General features: G+C 40.3%; 1 protein-coding gene across 1 annotated transcript in view; it reads right to left on the reverse strand.

Annotated features, from left to right (window-relative positions):
* Positions 1 to 26,685, reverse strand: part of tg (thyroglobulin) — a 353,957-nt gene that overhangs the window by 35,741 nt on the left and 291,531 nt on the right. The window contains exons 48-49 of the mRNA XM_073067481.1: positions 25,295 to 25,476; positions 2,648 to 2,755 (exon numbers count right to left, since the gene is read on the reverse strand). Of these exons, the coding sequence (XP_072923582.1) occupies positions 2,648 to 2,755; positions 25,295 to 25,476 (290 nt within the window). The remainder of the gene's footprint in view (positions 1 to 2,647; positions 2,756 to 25,294; positions 25,477 to 26,685) is intronic.

Genomic DNA, 26,685 nt, shown 5'->3' on the forward strand with positions numbered 1-26,685 from the left:
TGCTGCTTCATCCACTTCAATTCTGGCCTTCATGGCTTTGAGTTTACCAATCCCTTTCTCAAACACCTTCTCATCAGCATTAAGCAGCTGTGACAGTCTCTGGTTAGTGCTACTATTTGGACTGCCATTGTTTGTTGATGACGCACTGATTGAGTGCCAATCTAGATGAATGATCAAGAAAAATCCATGTCTGAAAAGTGCCGGCCCACCACTTTACGATACAAAGTTCTATCCTCTTTATCTGTGTAGGTCTTTAGCATCACTGAGGTCTTCTCTAATGGAATCTTAGAAAACAGTCTGTTGTCAGCCTCTGGAATTATGGACAAAGCTGACCCTGCATCCAGCTCTATTTTTAGTTTTACACCAGATACGTTTATTGTGATCCAGATGATTTTGTGTTCTGCCTCAGTTCTAGGCATGACAGTTCACCTTTGTCAGACTCTGTTGTCTGATTCTGTTGTACATTTGGTAACTTTAAGCATTTGCTTAGTTTTGTGTTTGAGACTTTTCACTCAATTGTGTTTTTTGTCTGCCTTGCATAATCTCTCCATGTGACCTTGTCTGTGACACTTTCTGCAGATCTTTGAACCAACAGTTATTTGCATCATGGGAGGATTTGCCACATCAATAACATCTTTTGGCTTTTTGCACCATTCAGGGACTCTTTGTGCATTTCACATTCTAACCTTTTCTGTAGTTCTGCTACATCTTTTGCTGCAGTCTAACGATACTGCAATGGTCTACATCCATTCTAAGGTTAGGTCTCTTTCTGCCAGTAGCCTCAAGTGCTTTGACTATGCATGCCACATACAAGACTGTCCCTTAATGCATCAGAAAGCCCATCTCTGAAAGTCACAGTACTGGGAAATTTTAAGCAATTCTGCAATATATTCAGAATGGCTTTCAATTTAACAGATTCCTTTTGTAAAATCTGACTGTCTCAGCTATTACCAGCAGTTTAGGGCTCAAGTGATTTTGTAAAATTGTAGCAATTTCATTGAACGTCTTGCTAGCTTTTCAGGGGTTACTAAGTTGCATAAGAGATTGAATGTCCTAGGAGCCATTAAACAAAGAAGTGTAGGGGCTTTCTTTTGCCCCTCCACATTGTACAGTCTCTCTCAATATACAGCTCCCAGCCTTCTCGTGCTGTCAAATTCTTCAATTTTCCAGATTGAAGCCATAATCACATTATTTTCACTTTAAATTCAAAGTGTCTTTCACTGTTACCCACGTATTCCTTTTTTAGTGTCTGTGACAGCAGAGAGGGATAATTTAATGGAGGGAGCTGTATCTAATAATGCAAATTTTCATTTGATTCATGGTTGGACCACATTAAAGTAGGTCGACAAACACAGAATTCTTAGAAGAGCAATACTTAATGGTGAGTGAAAAGACTTTGCTGCTTCTTTAAGTAATTAATTAATATAAAGTGTGAAATTATACTCCTAGTAAGTCAAATGCAAAGTATGCCCATCAACTTGGCAGTAATCATTGAAGTGATAGGATTCATGTAAAGCAAAACCTCCCTATCACTATGCAGGATCACAAATGGTATGACTGAAGGAAGAAAAAATTGCAGAAACATCCACATGAAAGATCACAAGTTCTACTCCTTTCCCTTCGAGAACTCATGAAGGGTCTCAGCCCAAAATATCAACTACACTAGACAACAAAAATTTTGCTTCCTAAATATCTTTGGGTGCATCTTATAGATTTTGGGCTGCTGATCATGAAAATTACTGAGATTTCCCTATCACATACCATTTTTTGAAATTGTCTATATGTTAGTTCAATTCATAATTCAAGCCAAGATTGCATTTTACTTGTCTACAAATCAAACAGATCATCAATGAAAGGCAAATCAAAGAACTTCTAGTGGGACCAGAGAAGAACACATGGGAGGCAATCAAGGATATAATTGAAAATTTTCTTGGCAGCTACTGAGCATCAAACTATATGCTGACAACATGCTTCAAACATACAAACCCACGAAGTGCAACATGTCAATAGATTTTTTTTCTGCTTTCCCATTTAGACTTCTTTCCTGCAAATCTTGGTACTGTCAGTGATGAGCAAGGTTTCACCAGGACAATGCAGTCATGGAGAAATGGTATCAGGGCAACTGGAATCCATCAATGCTGGCAGATTATTGTTGGACACTTAAGCGAGAAGCTTCAGACACTGAGTACAAATGAAAATCATCAACAAAACATATTTAACTTATTTGAACTGTTGGAAATTGTCGGTACCATTATGCAATTAAACACATTATGATCAATAAAAGTTAATTTCTTGTTTCATCAAATTCCTACGATACGCAAGAGTTTGAACTTATATTTGTGTTCAGTTTCAAGCTGTGTATCATAAACAAAACGAAGTACGGAAGATGCAATGCTTTCGAAAAAAATTGTTGTCTTCCCAAATGACTGGCAAACTACTCAAAGGAGTCAATTTATTCATTTCAGTTCTTCTTTACTAAAGTCACTCTGTTGATTAAAACAGCTGTTTCAAGAGAAAGACATTCCATGGTCTTAACTAGGAATTAGGTAATGAATACCAGACTAAAAATGTTCTCATCTCTTAAATTAATAATAATAAAAAAAAGAGTTTGGCAGATTCTTTAAAAGTCTTGCCATAGATTTCTTACCCAGGCTGAGAAAAACTTCTTGGAATGTGGTACATGAAGACATTGGCTTGTGTGCTATTAGACATCCGAGTAGCCATCTTTATCACGGGACAGATGATGAAAGAGTCCCTGAGAAGAAACAACAGAAAGATTAGATCCCAAGCCTTAGAACTGTATAGGAATATAAACATTATTGTCACAGAAATTAAAAAAAAACATACATTAATTACAGAGAATACAGAGTAACAAAAGGGAAAGAGATTAAGAGAAAAGTTAAAATTAAATCAAATAAAATATTTTTGTTTTATAGGCACGTAAATAAAATGAATGAAGTAAAAGAGTGGCGATGAAGGCACTTGGAGTGAAGGGGTTTAAATAATAGGGAAGGTTACAAAGATGGAATAATTACTTTGATCAGTGAGGGTCTGTAGGCTAACATGACATCAGATGAGTTTAGAAATAATAAAAATATTTTACAAAGTGACTTTGTTTAGAATAATAGAAGGCAGTGGTAATTAAAATCTATGTTCAGACAGATTATATCTATACTTCTAAAGAATGTATATGACAGAGGTACATAATTAGTAATTCTAAGATGAAAGTGTATGATCAGTGAATGCCTGATAGTATATCCATACTTAAGAAGAAAAATGTCTATGAAAAACAACTAAAAACTAAAACATAATAAAAAGAATAATCAACATGGATTTCACAAGGAAAAGTCTTGCTTGACCAATTGCAAGAAATTCTAAAAAATGTAGAGATGAAAAATGTGGCCATAGGGTTCAACAGTATGGAGATAGGCACTTCAGAACAACTCATCAAGGCACCTACCTGAGCTTGTTCCATTTGCCTGTGTTAGGCCCATATCCTCCTAAACTTTTCCTATCCATGTACCTGTCCAGTTGTCTTTTTAACATTATAACTGTACCTACCTCTACCAATTCCTTTGGCAGATTGCTCCAGAAACTCACCACCCCTTGTGTGATCAACTTGTCCCTCAGGTTTCCTATAAATCTTTCCTCTCTCATCTGAAATCAATACCCTCTAGCTTTAGACTCCCTACACTGCGAAAAAGACTGCATCTACCTATCTGATCAAGGTTTGTCACGATTCTATAAACCTTCAGCCTCCTTTGCTCCAAAGAAAAAAGTCACAGTCTATCCTGACTCTCCTTAAAAGTCAAGCCCTCCTGATGCATTCTCTGTATGGACTTTGATAAGATTTAACATACAGTAAGACTTTGATAAGCCATCCATTTGTAAACCCTGACATGTCATTGTGGAAGATTCCTGTTCACAAAGTAACTATGACCCTTTCATTCACTGTGGAGCTAAGCAGACAAACATAGCGTCACCTGGCTCCACATTAAATCCACAGGTTACTTGCTCCCCTTCTGTTCTGTCCCAAGGCTTGGTCAGTGTCTAAACCTCCTAATCTTTCTGCCCCTATATGATTGCAAACTGCGTCAGGAGCTGCAAAAGTACTACGTATATTGAATTGTAAACTTTATGGGAGGTAAGTTTGGCTGGGGAAGTTATTTTTAATACCATCATCAAGTAAGCAAAACATTATATATAATCCTGGAAAACAGTTCCTTCATTGACTTTAAACAAATTGTCTTTCGCATAAGACACAGGACTGATTACAGTCAAGGAGAGAGGGGCAAATGGCCCCCAGGTCACATTATAATTGCCACTAATCTCTACAATTAAACCTATTTTGCTTTTCAGTGACAAAAATGAAGAGAAATATTTGTATTTATTCTAATATATTTGCTTTCTGTAATCTTTCAGCACAAAGTTGGCACAAACAGCTGTACAATAATGAACTAGTTCTTTGATATTTCTCTTTGAGAGAGGAATGCTGATACAACCATTTGTAAAATTCATTGGTTTCCTCTGTTCTACAGACCTCTTACATTCACCTGGACGCTGAATTAATTGTAAACAAAAATGAATCATTGTTTAACCAATAACTAACAATGCTGTCAGTCTGGAGCATCAACCTAGATTGAGGTAAATACCAAAACCCAGCAAGGTAATCTCTAACATGATAGGATGTTGAGTTATGGATGAGATGTTTATTTCAGCAATTTATCCTGGATAATCTATGATTGGAACTCTTCAATAGTTATTAGATTTATACATTGAATCTCAATGACATGGGATGAAATTGCATTTGTATTCCTTGATAGCACATACAACAGATACTGAACCAGACAAACTTCTATTATCTGCAATGACTTTACATTCTAGGTTACTCTCATCCAAATTTTAATATTTATGAAGTGTCCTTTTGTTAAAGATGAAAGATCTTTTATTCCCCGAGCACCCTTTAAACTTGCAATTCAAATAGGCATAGTAAGTATAAATGAAACACAAGGATGGAAATATCATGGTAATGAGGATGCATGCTGCTTCTGATTACAGCAGCACTGGGTTTGGCACAACTACAGAGGGTAACTGGGGCGAGGCATAAATAGTTCCAGCTGAATGGTCCTAGTGATCACCGGTCTTCTATGGCAGTGATTTGACACTAAATGCAAACACTGGAGAAGCATGGATTTCAAGGTTTTTTAAAAAAAAGCACAGGTAATGGACAAACAATATTACTGAATTATACACACAAATGTTCCAACAATGACTTGAAAATTGATCAACAGGTTAAGGTTGCTTGAGCAACTTCAGGGTGGATACATGAGGAAATCTGCAGATGCCGGACATTCAAACAACAACACACACAAAATGCTGGTGGAACACAGCAGGCCAGGCAGCATCTAAGGCCAGATGTTGCTGTTCAGGGTGGATAGTTACTTTTACTGTCTGATTGATCTGCTATATGCAGGGATCAACATCAATTCCACTATCAAACCCAAAGCCATTGTCCCCTCCAGCACTACTGCCCTACCCCATAATTATTGCACAGGACTACTCTGTGCCCAGCTCCAACTCCGGACCTAAACTGAGTAATCAGTAAGCAAGCCATTAATAAATAAATGCCACTTGATAACATTGTTAATGACACCTTCCAGCACTTCAGTGATCAAGAGCAGGACTGACTTGGTGGTGTAAGATCTGGAGATGACATTGTCCAGAAGGTTCTCTGGAAGCCAAGAAAGAGGCCCAAATCTTGTGGTTACAGCCATTCTATCAGATGTTCATAACAAAATAACAATAATACAAAGAGTAGGGATTAACGGGTCCTTTTCAGAATGGCAGGCAGTGACTAGCGGGGTACCACAAGGCTCTGTGCTGGGACCACAGCTATTTACAATATACATTAATGATTTAGATGAAGTGATTAAAAATATTAGCAAATTTGCAGATGACACAAAGCTGGGTAGCAGTGTGAAATATGAGGAAGATGTTAGGAGAATGCAGGGTGACTTGGGTGAGTGGGCAGATGCAGTTTAATGTGGATAAATGTGAGGTTAACCACTTTGGTGGCAAGAACAGGAAGGCAGATTACTATCTGAATGGTGTCAAGTTAGGAAAAGGGGAAGTACAACGAGATCTAGGTACAGCAGGCAGTGAAGAAAGCTAATGGCATGTTCGCCTTCATAACAAGGGGAGTTGAGTATAGGAGCAAAGAGGTCCTTCTGCAGTTATACAGGGCCCTGGTGAGACCACACCTGAGGTATTGTGTTCAGTTTTGGTCTCCAAATTTGAGGAAGGACATTCTTGCTATTGAGGGAGTGCAGCATAAGTTCACGAGGTTAATTCCCAGGATGGCGGGACTGTCATATGTTGAAAGATTGGAGCGACTGGGCTTGTATACACTGGAATTTAGAAAGATGAGAGGGGATCTCATTGAAACATGTAAGATTTCAATTCTTTGTGGTGGCGTGTTGGGGAGGAAGCATTAAGAAGAAGGACGCCTCACGTCTTAATAAGCTGATAAGGAAGGCGGGCTCTGTCATGGGCAAAGTACTGGAGAGTTTAACATCGGTAGCTGAGCGAAGGGCGCTGAGTAGGCTACGGTCAATTATGGAAAACCCTGAACATCCTCTACATAGCACCATCCAGAGACAGAGAAGCAGTTTCAGCGACAGGTTACTGTCGATGCAATGCTCCTCAGACAGGATGAAGTGGTCAATACTCCCCAATGCCATTAGGCTTTACAATTCAACTGCCAGGACTTAAGAACTTTTTTTAAAGCTATTATTAATGCTTTTTGAGTTAGTGATTTAGATGCATATCATATTATTACTGAGTTAAGTATTGTATGTAATGAGTTTTTGCTACAACAAGTGTATGGGACATTGGAAAAAATGTTGAATTTCCCCATGGGGATGAATAAAGTATCTATCTATCTATCTATCTATCTATCTACTCAGCATCATGATAGTGTCAGAGAAAATGAGGATGAATGGATACAGGTCTTTGTCTCCACTAACCCTATCATAGGTAGAATAACCTGCAACGAGTAGATTGACAAGGATTAGATCAAGGAGGTTTATGGTTCATGTTTCATTTCAGCTCATTTTTTACCATCTGCTCACATGATGAGATAGCTTTGCCCTTTAGGTTTCACAGCTTAGTCAATTGTGCTCCCAACAGACTGCTCTTGGTTTTGTGCATTGAAGTCCCCACCTTGAGACTATTTTGTACTGTTGCTGCTGTCGACTCATTTTTCAAGCAGAAGAGGTATAATACTTGCTGTGCTGTTCAAGGTGTTGTGAAATTTTCATAACTTATTTATCTCTTTATCTTCAGCTCTTTATTTCCTTTTTTTTAAACTTCTCTCTCTTCTTGAGACTTAATATTTATTTACACCCTGTGCATGTGTGTGTGTGTAAGTGTATGTATGTTTGTAGCCTTGAACAGAATGTTCAAATCACTAAGCTTCGGTTCTAGGTTATCCTTAGAATCTCTGACTACCCTTGAAGACAACAAAGTACACTTTTTAGCAACAGGCTTTAGAATGTTGGGCCTTATTATATTCACAACACTATCCCTCTGTGGTAAACTGTAAACTTGCTTAAACTCAAATTTCTTTAATCTATTATGAAGTTACCTTTTTACCATGATATTTCCAGTTTTACTTGCATATGATTCTGCAAAATTTAGTAAGATTAAATAGGATGAACTCAACCGACATAAACATCATGAGCTTCCACAGCCTCCAATGACCCTGTAATTTCAGTCGCTGAGGCTGGAGTGAGACCAACCATCAGCAGGGTAAACCGAATGAAAGCATCTGGCCCAAATGGGGTACCTATTCGAGTACTAAAGACCTGTCCCAATCAACTGACTGAAGTGTTCACCAATATCTTCAACTTTTGCTGTCTGATATACGCCCCTGCTTCAAGCAAGTTTCAATTATGCCAGTGTCTTAGAAGACAATAGTAACCTGCCTCAATGACTGTCATCCAGTAGCACTTACATCCACTGTAATGAAATGCTTTCATAGGCTGGTGATGAAACATACAATTCCTGTCTGAAAGTCAACTTGGATACGCTACATTTTGCCACAAATTCACAGGAGAAGCCATTTCATTGGCTCTTCACTCAACCCTGGAACATCTGGACAGTGAAGATGGAATATATCAGGATATTCTTCATTAACTGCAGCTTGACATTCAATACTATTATCTCCTCAAAGATAATCAATACGCTTCAAGACCTTGGCTTCAGTAACTCCTTATGCAATTGGATTTTCAACTTCCTCACTTGCAGACCCCAGTCAGTTTGTATTGGCAACAACATCTCCTCCACGATCTCCATCAGTACAGATGCACCACAAGGTTGTGTGCGCACCCCTGTTCTCCTCACTTTGTACTTATTATGAGGCTAAGCAGAGTTCCAATGCCATATGTAAGTTTGCTGATAACACCACTGTCATTGGCCAAATCAAAGATGGCAATGAATCAGCATATAGGAGGGAGATTAAAAATCTAGCTGAGTGGTACCATAACAACAACCTCTCACTCAATGTCAGCAAGACCAAGGAGCTGATTATTGACTTCAAGAAGAAGAAATTGGAGGCCCATAAGCCAGTCCTCGTCGGGAGATTGAGATGAAGAGGGTCAGCAACTTTAAATTCCTCGGTGTTATCATTTCAGAGGACTGGTCCTGGACCCAGTATGCAAGTGATATTATGAAGAGGGCACAGCAGTGCCTCTACTTCCTTAGAAGTTTGCATGACATCTAAAATTTTGACAAACTTCTATAGATGTGTGTTTCTATTGACTGCTTGCATCACAGCGTAGTATGGAAACACCAATGCCCTTGTATGGAAAATCCTACAAAAAAATAATAGATACAGCTCAGTCCATCACGGGTAAAGCTCTCCTCACCATTGAGTACATCTACAAATTGCATTGTCACAGGAAAGCAGCACCCATCATAAAAGACCCGTCCCACCCAAGTCAAGCTCTCTTCTCACTGCTGCTATCAGGATGAGGGTACATGAGTCTTGGGCCTCACACTACCAGGTTCAGGAAAAGTCATTACCCCTCAACTATCAGATTTTTGAACCAGAAAGTATAAATTCTCTCAATTCCATGGCCCATCACTGAAATGTTCCTACAACCTATGAACTCACTTTTAAGGACACTTCAGCTCATGTTCTCAATATTTATTGCTTACTTATTTTTATCTATTGTATTTGCACAGTTTATTGTCTTTTGCACTTTGTCCTATTGAGTGTGGTCTTTCATTTATTCTATTGTGTTTCTTGGATTTACTGTGGATACCACAAGGAGAGTCTCTGGGTTGTATTGGTGACAGATATATACTTCGATAATAAATTTATTTTGAACAAATTTACACTAAGGAAGTGATGCAATGGAATTAATAACCAAGTGATATCAATCTTTTCTATAATGATAATAAGCTTTGATCTGCAAAAAGTGAAACTGATTTTATTTTTGACAAGTAAACCACAGCAAAAAGCTATTCTAAGTATAGCTATAACATTTCTCATAAACGGATGCAATTTTGGTAGCTTTTCTGCTGGAAAATTTTTCAAATGACTGTTTTCCAGTTTTCATTTCACTGAAGTGTTTCCTAGAAAGAACATGATGGCATTGTTAGCAAAGATCATTGGCTGTTGCTCATCCATCAATGTGCCTGAGGGGTAATGGTCAGTGAGCTGATTTTGAGCGCAGTTTATTAGTTTTACTTTCAGATAGTGGAGTTAGGAAGAGAGTTCTTGGATTTTGACCGAATGATCAGTCTCCAGCTCAAAATGATGTGTGATTTGGGTTGAACTTGGAATTTCAGTGTCCCTAACACTCCCTAATAACACTACTTATTAGTAGCAGAAACTGCAGGTTTGGAAGGTGATATACAAGAAAATTTAGCAAGGTACTATGGCACATACTGTAGATGTTATATTCTGCAGCCATTTTGCTACATCTGCATAAAATGTGAATGGCAATTACCACTTAGCAATTTATGTCTGAGTTTTAACCAGATCTTGGACAAAGAACTTGGGCAAAGAATTGTGTCACAATCCGGAGAGCTGTGATTGAATTGAAGCACAATGCAGTCAATAGTCAGCAAATTCCACATATAATGGAAAGAGTCTTGTAGCAATAGCCTGGGTCAAAGTGAATAACACCCAATGATCACAGCCATCTTCCTTTATCTGATTACGTTGTAGAGTCATTGAGCATAGAAACAGTCCTTTGAGTCCACAAAGCACACATTTACACTAATCTCATTTTATTTTCCAGTCAGTCCTATCAGATCCTCCTACATTCTGCTATTTGACTACACAGTAGGGATAATTTATAGTGGCCAATTAACCTAAAAATCTATAAGTCTGTGAGATTTGGGAGAAGATTGGTGCCCTGTGCAACCACAGTGGAGAAATGTTGTCCTGGTTTTCACTGACTTTACCTTCATGATTTCACACATGGCTAAATTCTCCTTTGATGTCAAGGGAAAACCCTCTCAATTCGCTTCCGAAATTAAACTCTGTTGTTCAAGTTTAGAAAAATATATTTATATGCTGGCCAGCAACTTTTCAACTCTTCGTCAATAGCATTTCCAAGTCGCAACCAACGAGTAAATTCACAATTGCAAACCCATATAAACAGAACCATTAAAAGCACTTAGCCAGGTAGGACTTCATCCAATTTGTGGAATTTGTTGCCTTAGGCAGCTGTGGAGGCCAAGTCATTGAGTATATTTAAGGGCAAATTCCTGAGTAGACAAGGCATGAAGGGATGGTGCATGTTGACAGGAGTAGGCAGTTTAAATGGTTCAGCACAGACTAGATGGGCTGAAGGATGTATTTCTGTGCTGTGGTTTTCTATGACTCTGCAGCCATCAATTTCATCAAGGAAATCTTTGACATAGAAACATACAGCACAATACAGGCCCTTCGGCCCACAAAGCTGTGCCGATCATGTCCTTACCATAGTACTACCTAGGCTTTACCCATAGCCCTCTTTTCTAAGCTCTATGTAGCCACCCAGCAGTCTCTTAAAAGACCCTACCGTTTCTGACTCCACCATCGCCGCTGGCAGCCCATTCCATGCAGTCACCACATTCTGTTTTTTAAAAAAGAACAACTTACCCCTGACATCTCCTCTGTACCTACTTCCAAGCACCTTAAAACTATGTCCTCTCATGCTAGCCATTTCAGCCCTGGGGAAAAGCCTCTGACTATCCACATGATCAATGCCTCTCATTATCTTGTACACCTCTATCAAGTCACCTCTAATCCTCCGTTGCTTCAAGGAGAAAAGGCTGAGTTTACTCAACCTATTTTCATAAGGCATGCTCCCCAATCCAGGCAACATCCTTGTAAATCTCCTCTGCACCCTTTCTATGATTTCCACATCCTTCCTATAGTGAGGTGACCAGAACTGAGCACAGTACTCCGTGGGGTCTGACCAGGGTCTTGTATAGCTGTAACATTACCTCTCAGCTCTTAAACTCAGTCCCAGGATTGATGAAGGCCAATGCACCATATGCCTTCTTAACCACAGAGTCAACTTGCGTAGCAGCTTTGAGTGTCCTATGGACTCGGACCCCAAGATCACTCTGATCCTCCACACTGCCAAGAGTCTTACCATTAATACTATATTCTACCATCATATTTGACCTACCAAAATGAACTACCTCACACTTATCTGGGTTGAACTCCATCTGCCACTTCTCAGCCCAATTTTGCATCCTATCAATGTCCCGCCGTAACCTCTGACAGCCCTCCACTACTATCCACAACACCCCCAACCTTTGTGCATCAGTAAATTTACTAACTTATTCCTCCACTTCCTCATCCAGGTCATTTATAAAAATCACAAAGAACTGGGGTCCCGAACAGATCCCCGAGGCACACTACTGTCACCGGCCTCCTTGCAGAATATGACCCATCTACAGCCACTTGCCGATGTGGGCAAGCCAGTTCTGGATCCACAAAGCAATGTCCCCTTGGATCCCATGCCTGCTTACCTTCTCAAGAAGCCTTGCATGGGGTACCTTATCAAATGCCTTGCTAAAATCCATATACACTACATCTACTGCTCTTCCTTCATCAACGTGCAGGCTCGTAAGGCATGATCTGCCTTTGACCAGGGCATGCTGACTATTCCTAATCATATTATGCCTCTCCAAATGTTCATAAATTCTGCCTCTCAGGATCTTCTCCGTCAACTTACCAACCACTGACGTAAGACTCACTGGTCTATAAATTCCTCTACTCCCTTTCTTGAATAAGGGAAAAACATCCACAATCCTCCAATCCCCCGGAACCTCCCCATCCTCATTGATGATGCAAAGATCATTGCCAGAGGCTCAGCAATCTCCTCCCTCACTTCCCACAGTAGCCTGGGGTACATCCCATCCAGTCCCGGTGACTTATCCAACTTGATGCTTTCCAAAAGCTCCAGCACATCCTCTTTCTTAATATCTACATTCTCAAGCTTTTCAGTCCACTGCAAGTCATCCCTACAATCGTCAAGATCCTTTTCCATAGTAAATACTGAAGCAAAGCATTCATTAAGTACCTCCACTATTTCCTCCGGTTGCAAACACACTTTTCCACTGTCACACTTGATTGGTCCTATTCTCTCATGTCTTATCCTCTTACTCTTCACATACTTGTAGAATGTCATGGGGGTTTTCTTTCATCCTGTCCACCAAGGCCTTCACGTGGCCCCTTCTGGCTCTCCTAATTTCATTTTTAAGCTCCTTCCTGCTAGCCTTATAATCTTCTAGATTCCTATCATCACCTAGTTTTTTGAAAGTTTTGTAAGCACTTCTTTTCTTCTTGACTAGATTTACAACAGCCTTTGTTCACCATGGATTTTGTACTCTACCATCCTTTCCCTGTCTCATTGGAACGTACCATCTCAGAACCCCACGCAAATATCCCCTGAATTTCTTCGGTACATTTCCCTGAGAACATCTGTTTCCAATTTATGCTTCCTAGTTCCTGCCTGATAGCCTCATATTTCCCCTTACTCCAATTAAACGTTTCCCTAACTTGTCTGTTCCTATCTCTCTCCAATGCTATGGTAAAGGAGAGAGTTATGATCACTATCTGCAAAATGCTCTCACACTGAGAGACCTGACACCTGACCAGGTTCATTTCCCAATACCAGATCAAGTACAGCCTCTCCTCATGTAGGCTTATCTACATATTGTGTCAAGGAATCTTCCTGAACACACCTAACAAACTCCACCCCAACTAAACCCCTCACTCTAGGGAGATGCCAATCAATATTTGGGAAATTAATATCTCCCACCACAACAACCCTATTATTATTACTCCTTTCTAGAATCTGTCTCCCTATCTGCGCCTCGATGTCCCTGTTAATATTGGGTGGTCTATAAAAAACAACCAGTAGAGTTATTGACCCCTTCCTATTCCTAACTTCCACCCACAGAGACTCCATTGAGAACTCCTCCATGGCTTCCTCCTTTTCTGCAGCTGTGACACTATCTCTGATCAACAGTGCCACGTCCCCACCTCTTTTGCCTTCCTCCCTGTCCTTTCTGAAACATCTAAAGCCTGGCACTTGAAATAGCCATTCCGGCCCCTGAGCCATCCAAGTCTCTCTAATAGCCACAACATCATAGCACCAAGTGTCGATCCACGCTCTAAGCTCGCCAGCTTTATTCATGATACTCCTCACATTAAAATAGACATATAATGTGAAAAGAAGTGATCTCTGTGGAACACCATTAGTTACCAGTAGCCAAAACAGAATAGCCGCCCCCCTTATTCTGACACTTTGCCTCCTGCCAGTCAGCCAGTTTTCTGACCATACTAGTATTCATGAAACATTATTGCGTTATCTGCTGAAAATGAGAATAGGAGCCACATTTCAACGTGTAGAAACTTCAGCACAGTACCTTCTACAACCATGTACGTTATGTGTTACTGTTAAACATCAGATGTTACATATCTATTGTCCTTATTACCCTTTGGAAAGGCTTTTTTTCTTGAAGTAATGCAGTCCATGTGCTAACAAAAATCAATAAACTTTTAGCTGTTTGATACTTAGAGATGAATTGAAGAACCAGTGTGGTAGAGTATGGCATCCCAATATCCACTATGATAAATTTGTAAAGATGCTCAGATGTCAGTCCATAGGGTCATATTATGTTAAATCTGGGATCTCACTATGGTACTAAATTTTCTAATTTAAGTTCATGATTCTACTGTGTCTAAAATAGCACCTGAATAACATCATTCATTTCATTTATGTGTAATTTGTAAAACATTTTGGAAATCCATTTCTTTTTTTAAGCTTGGGGTAAGTTTAAGGCATACACGTGTCAGGATCGTTTGTTGGAATGCAGAAGGATTATGTCAAACCATGTTCCTGATGTTTGATACTGACAGTATTCTCGTATTTACAACATTCATGCTGTGCATGTCATTTACATTTGGAAACACTAATTAATGATCACTTTGCCTGAGTACCATGCAAGATAAAGCCAGGAATGGGGAAAATTTCTATGATATCATACTTGCTTCCAAGTGGAAAATTGTTATGTTTACTGCAACTTTGTAAAGGTTTCCATTTTTAGTTTCCATTCCTTCTCAGCTAATAAACCACTAATAGTTGCTACTCTAGCAAATCAGAGACCTGCATTAATAATCCACAGAATTAACATTTAAAGCCCCACACAGCCTGTGTCAGAAGGTTCTCATTCTTTCCAGGAACCAAGAAAAGGCAACCTGATCCACTGGTCCTTTGTTTTCTTTGGTTAGTGACAGCTTCACAATCTTAAGCAACTATTAACAGAATATGATGTCAAAAAAATTCTCCCCCCCAAAAAAATCAGAAATTTAACATCATAGGACACAGAACAGTACAGCACAGGAATAGGCCATTCAGCCCACAATGTAGTGCCGAACCAGCTAAAAAGAAAATCTAAAACACCCAAACACTATCCTTCCTACCTACATCACACCCATATCCCTCCATCTTCCTTATATCCATTGCTTATCTAAATGTCTCTTAAAAGCCTCCAGTGTATTTTCCCCTACCTCCATACTAGACAGTGCATTCCAGACATCCATAACTTTCTGAGTAAAAAAAAACTTACCCCTCACATCCCCCTTGAACCTGCCCCCTCTCACCTTCAATGCATGTCCTCTGATATTAGATATTTCAAACCTGGGAAACAGATGCTCTCTGTCCACTCTATCTATGCCTCTCATAATATTGTAAACCTCTATCAGATCTCCCCTCATCCTCCAGTGCAAACAACCCAAGTTTATTCAGCCTGCTTATGATAGCTCATGCCCTCTGAACCAAGCAGCATCCTGGTAAACCTCTTCTGCACCCTCTCCAAAGCCTCAACATCATTCCTATAGTGGGGCAACCAGATCTGTATGTAATATTTCAGATGTGGCCTAAGCAGAGTTTTATAAAGTTGCAACATAACCTCTTGACTTTTGAACTCAATGCCTTGACTAATAAAAGCAAGCATTTCATAAGCCTTCTTAACCACCTTATCAACCTGGATAGTCGCTTTCAAGGAGCTATGAACCTGGATCCCAAGATCTCTGTGCTCAGAGAAACTGTAAAGGATCTTCTCCTTAACAGTGTAGTGTCTCCTTGCATTTGCCCTACCAAGGTGCAATACTTCACATTTATCTGGGTTAAATGCCATCTGCCATTTCTTTGCCCAAATCTGGAACTGATCCATATCATACTGTATTCTTTGCCAGTCTTCTATACTATACACAACTCCACCAATCTTGCTATCAGTCTTCAAACTTACTAACCTACCCATCTACATTTTCATCCAGGTCAGTTACATACATCACAGACAGCAGAGGCCCCAGCACAGATCCTTGTGGATGATTGATTACAGATCTCCAGCTCGAATAAATTCCTTCAACCACCACCCTGTTTTCTATGCTCTAGCCAGTTCTGAATCCAAACAGCCAATCTGCTGTGGATCCTATGTATCTTAATCTACTGAATTATCCTTCCATGAGGGACTTTGTCAAATGTGTTACTAAAATCCATTTACACAATGTTCACTGCCCTACCTTCATCCATCTCTCTCATCACCTTGTCAAAAAACTCTTTCAAGTTGGTAAGGCACAACCTGCCACACACAAAGGCATGCTGGATCTCCCTAATTAGACCATGGGTTTCCAAATGCCTATATATCCTATCCCTAAGAATTGTCTCCAGCAATTCCCCTATGACAGATGTGAAACTTACTGGCCTATAGTTCCCAGGATTTTTCCTCGTCCCTTCTAAATAAAAGTACAACATTAATCACTCACCAGTACTCCAGAACCACGCCCATGGCTCAAGAGGACTCAAAAGTAGTCATCTCTCATCTCCTGCCTCCCTCAGTAACCTGGGGTAAATCCCATGAGGCCCTAGGGACCTTAATACTCATTAGGAAGCCCAACACTTCCTCTTTGACCTCTAAATGTCATTATGTATTTATACACTCAGCACTGATCTCCTGGTCCTCCATATCCATTTCCTTGGTAAATACTGAAACAAAATACTCACTAAGTACCTCACTCACACTCTCAGCATCCAAGCCAAATGTTTCCCCCTTTATTATTAAGTGGTCCCAGCCTCTCCCTAGTTACCCCCTCAATCTTGATGTATGTACAGAATGCTTGGGATTCACCTTAAACCTCCTCACCAAGGAGTTTTCATGGCCCCCTCCTGGCATTCCCAATTCCCTCTTTTAGTTCTTTTCGGGCTTCTTTATACTCTCATGTGCTTTGGCTGATTGTTACTTCCAAAGCTTTACATACTTTTCCTCTCTCTTCTTGACTAAACTCATCACTTCTCTGGACATTCAAGGTTCCCTTAGCTTTCTATTCCCATCCTTCCTTTTAACAGGGTCATAACTTATCTGTACTCTGTACAATTTATCTTTCAGTACCTTCCATGTGTCTGATGTGGACTTGCCAGAGAAAAGGTGTTCTTAATTAAAGCTTCTTGTCTGCCTAATGCCCTCATAATTTTCCCTGCTCCAATTTAAAACTCTCCCACAAGGACCATGCCTATCCTTATTTATAACTATCCTGAAAGTTAAGGAATTGTGATTACTGTCCCCTAACGGTTCACCAACTGAAAGATCTGTCACCCAGCCAGGCTCATTATCCAACACCAGGTCCAGTATGACCTCTCCTCTCATTGGACTTGTCCACACATCGATTGAAGAAACCTCCCGGATACATTTAACAAATTAAGCCACATTTAAACCCCTTGCACTAAGAAGGTCCCAGTTTCAATAGATAGATATTATATTGATCCAGAAGGAAATTACAGTGTTTCAGTAGCATTACAAGTGCACAGATACACAAATATTACAAGAGAAGTAAAAAAGAATAAAAAGTAAATTACCTGAAACAGACTAACAGGTGGGGGAATCATCACTTCCCTGGCTAAAGGTTGACTCATTATAGAACCTAATGGCTGAGGGTAAGAATGACCTCATATAGCGCTCTGCATTTGGTGCATCACTCAAGTCTGTCATCCATGTGCAATCCCTGGTACTTGTAGGTCCCCACCATCTTCACATCCTCACCATCAATAATAACAGGGAGCAGTCCTCCACTGTCCTCTTGTGTTTGCTTTATACACCCAACAATTGCTGAGTCATCAGAGAATTTCTGCAGATGACACGAATCAGTATTGTAGCTAAAGTCCGAGATATACAGGGTAAACAGGAAGGGAGCCAATACAGTCCGGTGTGAGGCCCCAGTGCTGCTTATAGCCATGTCTGACACACAGCTCTAAAGCCATACAAACTGTGGTCTGCCAGTCAGGTTGTCCATTATTCAGGATACAATGGAAGTGCCAACCTGCAATGAATGGAGCTTTTTCCCCGGCGATGAGGGCTGTATGGTATTGAAGGCACCTGAGAGATCAAAAAACATGATTCTCACAGTACTGCCCTGCTTATCCAAATGGGAGTAGGCTCTGTTCCGTAGGTAGATGATGGCATCACCAACACCACTGTTCTTCTTGTAGGCAAACTGCAGAGGATCAAAGGTTCATCTGACCAGGGGTCAGAGGTGCACCAGGACCAGCCTCTCTAGGGTCTTCATGATGTGGGAGGAGGGGGCTACTGGATGGTAGTTATTCAAGACTTTCAGTTGGCCCTTTTTGGGTACTGGGACACGTGATGTTTTCCACGCAGTCGGGACCCTTTTCAGACTGAGGCTTGGATTGAGAATGAACTGGAGAACTCCACACAGATGCTCAGCACCCTCCCTCAGGACCTTGGGTTCACGCCATTTGGTTCCAATGCTTTACCGCGTCTGGGTTTCCCCAGAGCACTTCTCTCCCATGAAGATGAAATATATTAGGGAAGTTGAAGACCCCCATGACAACAACCCTGTTATTTTTACACATTTTCTTATATATCTGTTCCTCAATGTCCCAGTGGCTATTTGGGGGGAGGCGTCATCAGTGTGATTGCACTCTTCCTATTCCTGAGTTCTACCCAAACTGACTCAGTGTCTGATTCCTCCATTATGCCTCCCCAGATATTGTTTCTGATTAGTTGGGCAACTCCCCACTCCCCCGGCCTCTTTTACCTCCTCCTCTATCATTTCTGAAACTTCGAAAACCTGGGACATTAATCACCTATTCCTGTCCCTCTCACAACCAAGATTCGGTAATGGCTACAACATCACAGTTCCATGTATTAATCCATGCTTGAAGTTCATTACTCTTCCCAAAAATACTCCTAGCATTAAAATATACAGACTTCAAACTGTCTGATCCAGCAAACCTGTTATTTTGATTTTTCCTTTCAGTATTTTCCCTGACATCTACCTTCTGGTCCAATCCTTCCCTTACTGACCTGGGACTCCAATTCACAGCCCCCTGTGAAACCAGTTTAAACTCTCCCAAGTAGCATCAGCAAACCTCCAAGCCAGGATATTGGTTCCCCTCCAGTTCTGGTGCAAACTGTCCCTCTTGAACAGGTCACCCTTTCCCCAGAAAAGGTTCCAATGATCCAAGAACTTGAAACCCTGTCCCCTGCACCATCTCCTCAGCCACTTATTTATCTGTGCTATTGTCCCACTCCTACCTGCACTAGCCTGTGGCACAGGCAGTATTCGAAGATTACTAGCTTGGAGATCCTTCTTTTCAGCCTCTTCCCTAACTGCATAGGACCTCTTCCCCTTTACTACCTATGTCATTGGTGCTAATATGCACCACGAACTTCGGCGGTTCCCACTCCCCCTTGAGAATACCCTGTAGCCGCTCCAATACATCATGGACTGTAGCATCCAGGAGGCAACACAGAATCCTGGTGTCTTTGTATTTATCATTAAAACTAATAATATCAACTGATGAGAGATACAAATAGGATAGAAAGTCTAGAGTCTATTTCTCAGGATGGAAATATCAAATACTAGAGGGTATAGGTTTAAGGTAAGAAGGGGAAAGCTTAATAGAGACTTAAGAGGCAAGCTTTTGCATTGAGAGTGGTAGGTGTCATAGCAAGCTGCCAGAGAATTGGGAGGCAGCAGATACAATAGCAAAGTTTCAAGATGCATTTAGACCATGTGCCAGACACATGAACAGGCAAGGAACAGAGGGCGTGGCGTTTGCCACAGATGATGTGGTCTGAAGAGCCTGTTGCTGAGACCAAGAGGAGTAGGTACACTAAACCTTTACTCTTCTCTGAAAGAGCTGCCAACTAGTTCTATTAATTTACTCCTGACAAATAATTCTTCAAGTGTTTCCTTTTCAAGGGTATGTCTCATTCTTTGTTGATGAATGGCTCACAACATCTTGCAGCAATGCATTCCGAATTTTCAGAACTTGTGCAGTAAAAATAAGTTTCTCCTTTTGGCAATTACAAGTCCTCTAGTGATTAGCGTTGCTCATGCTCAAAGCAGTTTCTCCTACCTAATTTTAATTTTTTTTTTATTATTACATCATCAACTTTATACCATGTATAAATTCACTAACTAAACCACTGTTAAACAAACCCTTCTCGGGTTGGGTACGGATATCGATTATAACCGATGATTCGATGACTAACTCTGCCATCTTCTTCACGGATGATGCCTGGGTACGTCTAGCCCAGAGGTATTTATACACCCGTTGTCCATCCCTCCTGATTGGTTAGTCCTCATCCAATCCTCATCCAAGCTCTCCCACCTTGTTTACAATCAAATTCCAGTTCTTTCTTAGAGTGAGACCTTCGTCTTTGTTAAAATTCTTTACTTGTAGTTTTATTTCAATAGATTTCTTTACCAGGTGGTCCAAAAGCCATTGGTGTGGCACAATAGTTTTGTACCATTGAAGTCAATCCTATGGCTACTGCGAATGCAATGTTCTCCAGGTAACCCAAATGGATACATCTTCGTGCTCCTTGATGTGGGTTTCCACTATGTATCCCATCCGGCCAATACATGTTGCTCCACATTCACAGGGAATCCTGTAAACACCAGATGACTTCTGCCCCAGGTAATCTTTGGATCCTCCCCATCCCATAAACTGTGACTTGAGCTTCCATACAGATTTGTGGATGACATTAATCCAGTATTCCTGGTGATTCTTCTACGGGAAGAACTATGGGAATATAAGGAAGACAGGTGGTAGCGATGGGTTCCTCTTCGTTGTTAGGTTCCTGGTTTTTCTGTCAGCCCTTTTAAGCACCCGATTGATTTCCTTCACCTTGTAGCCATTGTGTAGGAATGTTGTTCTTATGCACGCTTGTTTCCTTAGGGAAACTCCCCGGGTCCAAAGAAGTTTTTGCACAGTTAATCAAAGCAAAAGGACCACTCTATGTTGGAAGACGTGATGGTTGCCATTATCATTTGGGTGGGGTGGAGTGGAATAAGCAGTTTCAAATTCCTGGGAGTTAATATTTTGAATGAAGTAGCTGAGCACGTAGAGGCAATCACGGAGAAGGCGCTCTAGCACCTCTCCTTTCTTAGAAGCTTAAGGAAATTTGCTATGTCGCTAAATATTCTGACAAACTCCCACAAGTGCACAGTTTTCATAACTACCATCGGACAGGAAATACAGAAGCCTATCCCACATCACCAGGCTCCAACCTTTCCTTCAACCATTCAGTTCTTGAACAAACTGATACAACCCTATTCATTACAGTGACCGCTTTGATCTCTTTGCACTAAAATGCTTTTTTAAAAAATTTTAATTGCATTTTTTCTTGTAAAGATTGTGTACAATTTATATTTGAACTTATGGCTTTATTGTGAATGCTGATTATATAATGCCTTGTGCGTGTGATGCTGCTGCAAGTATATTTTTCGTTGCAAATGTGCATGCATGCACTTATGTATATGACAATAACCTGTACTGTACTTTGGGGCAGCATTGTAGTGTAGTGTTTAGCACAATGCTTTACAGTACCAGCGAACCAGGTTCAATTCCTACCACTGCCTGTAACACCGCTGTATGTTCTTCCCCATGACTGCGTGGGTTCCCTCCGGGTGTTCCAGTTTCCTCCCACAGTCCAAAGACATACCAGTTGGTAGGTTAATTAGTCATCGTAAATTGTCCTGTGATTAAGCTCGGATTAAATCCAGGGTTACTGGTTAGTGCAACTCAAAGGGCCAGAAGGGTCTACTCTACGTTGTAGCTTAATAAATAAATAAAATAAAAATAAATTTGAATTTTAGTGTTGAAATCATCCTGACTGGTTGATCATGGAATAGCAATTTCAATGCACAGGAGTTTAGCAGAATAAGGAAGGATCTCACTGAAACCTATCAAATATTGAAAAGCCTAAATAGAGTAGATTTAGAGAAGATATTTCCTATAGTGGGGGAGTCCGGGATCAGAGAGCACAACCTCAGAACAGAAGGATGTCCCTTTAAAACAGAGATGTGGAGATTTTTTTTTTAGCCAGAGGGTGGTGAATCAGTGGAATTAATTGCCACAAACATTTGTGGAGGCCAAAGCATTGGATACATTTGCAATGGAGATTAATAGGTTCTCGATTTGTAAGAGTGTAAAAGGTTATGCAGAGAAGGCAGGAGAAAGGGGTTTAAAGCAAGGGTTTCCAAACTTTTTTATGTCATGGACCAATACTATTAAGCAAAAACCAGGTTGGAGACCCCTGGCTTAGAGGAATAATAAATCTGCCATGATGGAAAGGTGGAGCAGACTCAATGGGCTGAAAGGTCTAATTCTGCTCCTATATGTTATAAACACAAGAGACTGCAGAGAGTAGTCCATCACAGCTCTCCCCACCTTTAACAGAATCTACAGGCAATACTGCCTCAAGAAGGCAGCATGTATCATCAAGAATCTAGGGTAATACCCATTTCTCACTGTTACCCTCAGCCAGGAGCTATAGAAGCCTCAAGTCTCACACCACTAGGCTCAGGAACAGCTATTTTCCTACAACTCTCAGGTTCTTGAATTGACCTGCACAACCCTATCCTTGCCTCAGCAATGGAACATTATAGATCTCCTTTTGAACTACCATGGACTTGTCTCTGATTGTGTCTTTTTTCCATAAAGTTCTTTCTTTCCTAGCCTTTTTTTCCTCTCTCTTCACTGTCTTGTACAATATATGTATAAGACACATGTTGTCTACAGTACATGCCCATGATACTGCTGCAAGCAGGTTTTCCATTACACCTGTCTCTCGCCCTATTTGAGCGTATGACAATAAACTCGATCTCACTTGACACCGGATGCTAAAATGGGTCAAGTATCACAACTTTACGTTCTATGAGCAATGACCTGAACTCAGCACAGCTAAAAATAAATGCAATCATACATGTCATATAGGTACAAAAAATAAGTAATTTCAGTTTCAGAAGTTTTAAATACATCTGTGATGAGTTTAAGCACAGTACTTAATGTTGGTGCATCTGAGTCTTTAAACTAATTCCACACTCAGATCCCAGCTGAAAAGACTTGGCCAGCATTGCGTCGATCATAATGTGATCTCAGCCTAAAATAACACGTTGGCAATTGCACAAAATTGTCCTGGATCCATGATCTAGATTTTCAGGTGAGGTGACACTTGCAGGCGAGCTCAATTCCTGGAAAAATGTGGCAAGAAAAAAGCTCTTCCTGTAGATTTGCTGGCACAGATCCACTGATTCCACGGCACAGATATTAAAACTTTTTCTCTTTGCAAATCCTCGGGAATCACAAAATATTTAAATCTAAACCTTTTTAAATTTGCAATTATCTGTGTTTAAAAAAATCTTCTGTTCCCAAACATGGTATATAATTTTATTGCACTTAGAGCCACTAACTCTGAATCTCCCATGTAGAAACATTCTCCCTGTATTTAACAGCTTTGAAAACTAACTGATGCCTTTACTGAAGGGAAAAGTTGCATTATTTCAAAGTTTTCAGCTGTAGATAATCCCTGTAAATGATTTCCATACCCTCACATGGGCTTCTACTGTATGTACTTTTACTAATATGGAGATTAAAAGGCAGGTGTAGCCTGTCAAAGATACTACGGAAGTAAAGTTCAAAACTTCTCTTTTTGGGCATAGAAGCTGGGAGCTGCTGGAGAACACTCAATGGGTCAGGCAGCATCTGTGTGAAGAAATGGGCAGCTGATGTTTCAGACAGAAACATTTCATCTGGATTGAACAATGCAGGAGAGAGAGCCAATATAAATAAGTGATAGGAAGGGGTGAAGCAAGAGCTGGCAAATGATAGGTTGATCCACATGATGAGAGGTGACAGTCAGATGGAGGAGAAAAGAATAGAAATAGCAACAGAGGCTGAGAGTTGGTAGGTGGAGACAAGGAAGGTCTGTAGGTGATGGACTGTAATAGACAGGAAGGTGGAACATGGACCCAATAGGGAAAGTGGAGTGGGAGGATAGGGACAGTAGAAAGAGGGCATCCAGTGGGTAGAATGTGTGATTGATGAGCTGAGAGTGGGTGGAGATAGGGAAAGAAACAGGGTGTGGGGCTCTGGGCAGATCTGGAGGTGAGAGAGGGAGGAGGCTGAAGACAGACAAGTCTCTGTGGGGATGGGGAGGGGAATTAAGATAACTTAAAATGAGGAATTTCAGATGGCCATTATGGACAGAGTGCAGGTACTTAGTATGCCTACTCTCTATTTGTTCATTGACGCAGAGGAGGCCATATCAATGTACCAAATACACAAACTAGATTGGAGGAGGTGTATGTGAATGTCTGACAAACTTAGAATGGTTGTTTAGGTGAAGGGTCTTGACCTGAAACACCAAATATCCATTTCTTTCCACTGATGTTGACTGACCTGCTGAGTTTCTCCAGCGGTTTACCTTTGCTTCAGATTCCACCATCTGCAGTCCCTTGCGTCTCTAGCAAAAATGGCCATTTCATTTTCCTTTGGTGGAGTTTTGAATGAGTAAGAAGACAGAGCATCCTTATATTACTTCAAATAGTACCACGATAAATTTTGCAATTAACAGATTGGAGGAATTTTGTTCTGTGTTCAATTAAGAGATTGGGGGCTCCCTGATGACCCTCTTTATGTCACTGTGACGTAATTCAAGCTCAGGAAGCATTGAAAATGAAAGACTTTCAAACATTGCCTTTCGGGATCCTAGATTGTCTTGGATTAGAAGACCATGAGAAATTGCAGAGAGTTGTGCATGTGACCCAGTCTGTCAGAAAAACCAGCTTCCTCTCCATGGACCTGTCTACACTTCTTGCAGCCTCAGAAAATAAAGACCCCTCACACCCGAGACATTCTCTCTTCTTGCCTCTTTCATCGGGCAGAAAATACAAAAGTCTTACAAAAAAGCTGGATAAACTCAGCAGGTCGGGCAGCATCCGTTGAAAGGAGCAGTCAAAATACAAAAGTCTGAAAGCACATTCCTCCAGGCTCAAAGACAGCTTCTCTCCTGTTGTTGTAAGACCATTGTACAGACCTCTCATATGCTAAAGATGAATTCCTGATCTCACAACCTGCCTTATCGTGGCTCTTGTACCATATTCTCTATCTGCACTACACCTTTTCTGTAACTGTAATATTCCATATTCTGCCATTGTATTTATGTTTTGAAATTATCTGAATGGATGGCTTGAAAAGTTAGTTTTTCCACTGTAATCAGCACGTGTGACAATAATAAACCATTGCCAATATCAATGCCCAGTGTGGTTCATGTACAAGGAAACAAATATTGGCCAGGACTGGGGAGAATTTGATGTTCTTTTTTCAAAGCAGTGCCCTTGGATCTTTTGTATTCCAAGTAAGCAAACACAATTCATGACAGAGATTATCACACACTGTTCACTTACCGTGTTGCATTCTCCAAAGCCCTTGAAAAAGCGGAGTAGTCAACCAGAGATTGCTGTAGTGAGTAGAACCAGGATGCTGCATCCTTGATGAGTGAATTAGAAGCTTCTCCTCCCAGTGCATTTTCAAGAGCTTGATAGAAAGCTGTCTTACTTTCTGATTTTCCAGAAGTTTCTTCAAATTTCTGAATAGTGAATCAATAACAAACAATGAATGGCTGTACAATACTTCTATCATGTGAAAATAAATGTGGAGGTTTCTAAGTTCGAAAATAACCTTGTTATTAATCAACTGAGAAATGTCAAGTTAAAACAAAATTAAGTCATATGAGCCAGATAGAAAAAAATAGCAAGAAATAAGATCCATTCATGGACAATTTTCAGATGAAAATTTTTATGGAGATCAGATTATCAACAGAGAAGAAGGTGAATGACTGGAAATAAGCAGCCAGAGGAAGTGGAGGCAGACAAAATTACAATATTAAAAGGCATTTGGATGGGTACTTGGATAGAAAGGGAACATGGGCTAAATGTAGGCAAATGGGATTAGTGTACTTAGGCAGCAAGATTGACATAAACGAACTGGGCCAAAAGGACTTGCTTCTATGAAAACTGGACATAAAATATTTTGCTGTCAAGCAATTAGGAAATCCAACAAGTTATTTGCCTTTATTGTAAGGTCATTTGAGTACAAAAGCGAAGATATTTCACTGAACTTATGCAAGGCTCTAGTGTGACCACATCTGGTACAGATCAATTCTTCCCTTCCGAGATTTACTTGCAATAGAAGAGGTGAAATAATTTCAGAGAAAACATCCTCCCTGTTTCATCCCTTTGGAATTCTCAGATAATTTTGAGAGAAATCCTGAAAAATAAATACTTGTGGATGGCAGATGAGAATAGAGTCAGAGACAGTTCATACATTTATCTTAGGAAGATTCTTTGGATGAGTTATGAATCAGTGATTCAGCAAAAGAGTAAGGAGCAGCAGTAAATAAGTTATTTCCCCTCAGTGCCTTTGAGGAATAGAAGGAGGATATCTTGGTCACCAAGGAACTGACAAACAAGCAATTGTGACACTGAGCGAGGAGAAAAAGATACCATGGCTAAAATTTTCTCAGCAACTCTCAAGACCAGCCCATGTATACCTGTGGCACATTGCAACAGAAGTCCCAAAATAGTCATCTCAGTTGCAGGCAGCTTTTCATCAAGGAAATCAAATTAAATAACTAAAGAACCAAAGTAAGATAACTATCATCTACCTGTGAAAGGCACATGTCATTAAAATGTTATGCTTTCAATAAAACTTTTGAACATCCTAATATAATCATATTTCACACTGAATTTACAGTAGATATTGCAACTAACACACCAAATTAAAAATAACTGGTGCT

The sequence above is a fragment of the Hemitrygon akajei genome, chromosome 1 (assembly GCF_048418815.1).
Source record: "Hemitrygon akajei chromosome 1, sHemAka1.3, whole genome shotgun sequence".
Classification (NCBI taxonomy): domain Eukaryota; kingdom Metazoa; phylum Chordata; class Chondrichthyes; order Myliobatiformes; family Dasyatidae; genus Hemitrygon; species Hemitrygon akajei.